Genomic DNA, 1,906 nt, shown 5'->3' with positions numbered 1-1,906 from the left:
AAACTACAACCACACAATTTGAGGTATTAGTTAAAGAAATGGAGAGAAATCCTGACCTGGCCAGAGGTGTTGCAGTGTTTGGTTCTGATCGAGGAAGGGTCGAGGAGCGGTGGGAGGAAATTATGAGGAAAATTAATTCTCATGGTCCACCTACAAGAACGGCCGTCGAATGGAAGAAAGTAAGCATATGTACATACATTGTATGTCGTAGATAAATGTTTTCACACTATTTCCATTTTACTGACATTGGATTCTATTTTTTTTTTCAAGATATGGGCTGACTTGAAAAGCCGGACAAAAAAAAGATTGCCGAAAATACACGGAGCCTTACTGCTACCGGTGGTGGCCCATTCCGCCACTCTCCGCTTTCCGAAATGGAGCAGACCATAGACAGCCTGGTTTTTATTTCAAGGTCAGCGGTAGAGTTTTCGGCATTCCTTCGACGGCGACTTCAAACGCATCCAGACATTCGTCGATTGAGGAAATGCCTCCTTTATTTGTGCCAGAATCGCCGACACTAGATGAACGAAGGCAACCAACAACCCTTCAGTCCCCTATAAGGCACAATCAACCACCACCAGTGGGAGTAGTGACTCCCACTACACAGACAACCCGCCCTACACCAACGCACACGTTACGTTCCACAAATAGGAAGCGCACCTTCCAAGAGACAGTGGCTGAATCTGCCAAAATCCAAGCCGAAGCCGCTAAAGTGCAGGCTGAGGCTGCAACAAAAATGGCAGAGGCATCAATGCTGCAGGTGGAAGCCACAAATAAATTAACTGCTGCAGTGGAACGCCAATCTGCAATTTTTGAAAAATTTTTGGAATACTTCCACAACTAATTTGCATAGTGATTGTATTGAAGTGATATTTTGTTTTTTTTTGTGTAAATATTTTTTAGATTTAAGTGTGAATTAATGTTTTGTTGCATTTTTTTAGTATTTATGTAGGTTTAAGACTGAAAAGATACTTTGTTTTTTTTGTGTAAATATTTTTTAGATTTAAGTGTGAATTAATATTTTGTTGCATTTTTTTAGTATTTATGTAGATTTAAGATTTAAGACTGAAAAGATATTTTGTTTTTTTTTTGTGTAAAAATTTTTTAAATTTAAGTGAATTAATATTTTGTTGCATTTTTTTAGTATTTATGTAGATTTAAGATTTAAGACTGAAAATATTTTTTGTTGAATTTGTATGTAAATATTTTATTAGGTTTAAGACATAAATGAATTTTGCTAGTGTACCTGAAATCTAGACACACATACTTTATAATAAAACTGCGTTTATAACAAACTCTCTGCTATTCTCATTCTAATAAGGGCAGCTGTATTCGAAATGTTACTGTTTTCAAGTTCTTCTTCGTAACTAACAAGATTCTCCATATCTGGGATCTCCAATGGAATTTGATGTTTGAAAAATATACAAACGTTATGAATAGCACAGCACACATTTACAATTTGTGTTACTTTTTCCGGTGAATAATGTAGTCCTCTCGAGCCAATTATACATCGAAATCGGTTTTTCAAAACACCGAAACATCTCTCAATTACATTACGAGCTTTCGAGTGCTTTGTGTTGTAATTTCGTTGAATTCCATCGGCTGCGCTTCTGAATGGCGTCATCAAGTATGGCTGCAAGGGGTAACCAGAATCACCTAAAAAAATTTTCATTGTCATCAATAGTTTTATAGCCTTTTTAAGTTTTAAAACTTACCAAGTAGCCATGTGTTGGTTTTCCCATTGTTATAATCAGATTTTAGCTCCTGCTCTGCGACACTCACATTCCAAACAAATGAGTCATGATTCGCCCCTGGATGCCTAGCGTCAACAAATGTAATGACCATGTTGTGATCGCATATCTGTAAGGAAACTCAGTTTGTGTATATGTATACTTGTAAAGATAGT

General features: G+C 36.6%; 2 protein-coding genes across 2 annotated transcripts; one reads left to right on the top strand and one right to left on the bottom strand.

The window, feature by feature from the left end:
• The first annotated feature begins 21 nt into the window (after positions 1-21).
• LOC118732615 lies at positions 22-1,022 on the top strand. The gene is made up of 2 exons (XM_036461745.1): positions 22-179; positions 271-1,022. Exon 2 carries the CDS (start codon positions 485-487, stop codon positions 842-844), a length of 360 nt encoding a protein of 119 aa, XP_036317638.1. The 5' UTR covers positions 22-179; positions 271-484; the 3' UTR covers positions 845-1,022.
• A 163-nt stretch (positions 1,023-1,185) lies between these two features.
• Positions 1,186-1,891, bottom strand: LOC118732616 (putative nuclease HARBI1). Its single transcript, XM_036461746.1, has 2 exons — positions 1,716-1,891; positions 1,186-1,656 (listed from the first exon to the last, which is right to left on the bottom strand). Exons 1-2 carry the CDS (start codon positions 1,843-1,845, stop codon positions 1,286-1,288), a joined length of 501 nt encoding a protein of 166 aa, XP_036317639.1. The 5' UTR covers positions 1,846-1,891; the 3' UTR covers positions 1,186-1,285.
• Positions 1,892-1,906: the final 15 nt, after the last annotated feature.

This window comes from Rhagoletis pomonella, unplaced genomic scaffold (assembly GCF_013731165.1).
Source record: "Rhagoletis pomonella isolate Grant_MI unplaced genomic scaffold, Rhpom_1.0 Rhpom_scaffold_23380, whole genome shotgun sequence".
NCBI lineage: Eukaryota > Metazoa > Arthropoda > Insecta > Diptera > Tephritidae > Rhagoletis > Rhagoletis pomonella.
This window is presented reverse-complemented; position numbering and strand designations above follow the sequence as displayed.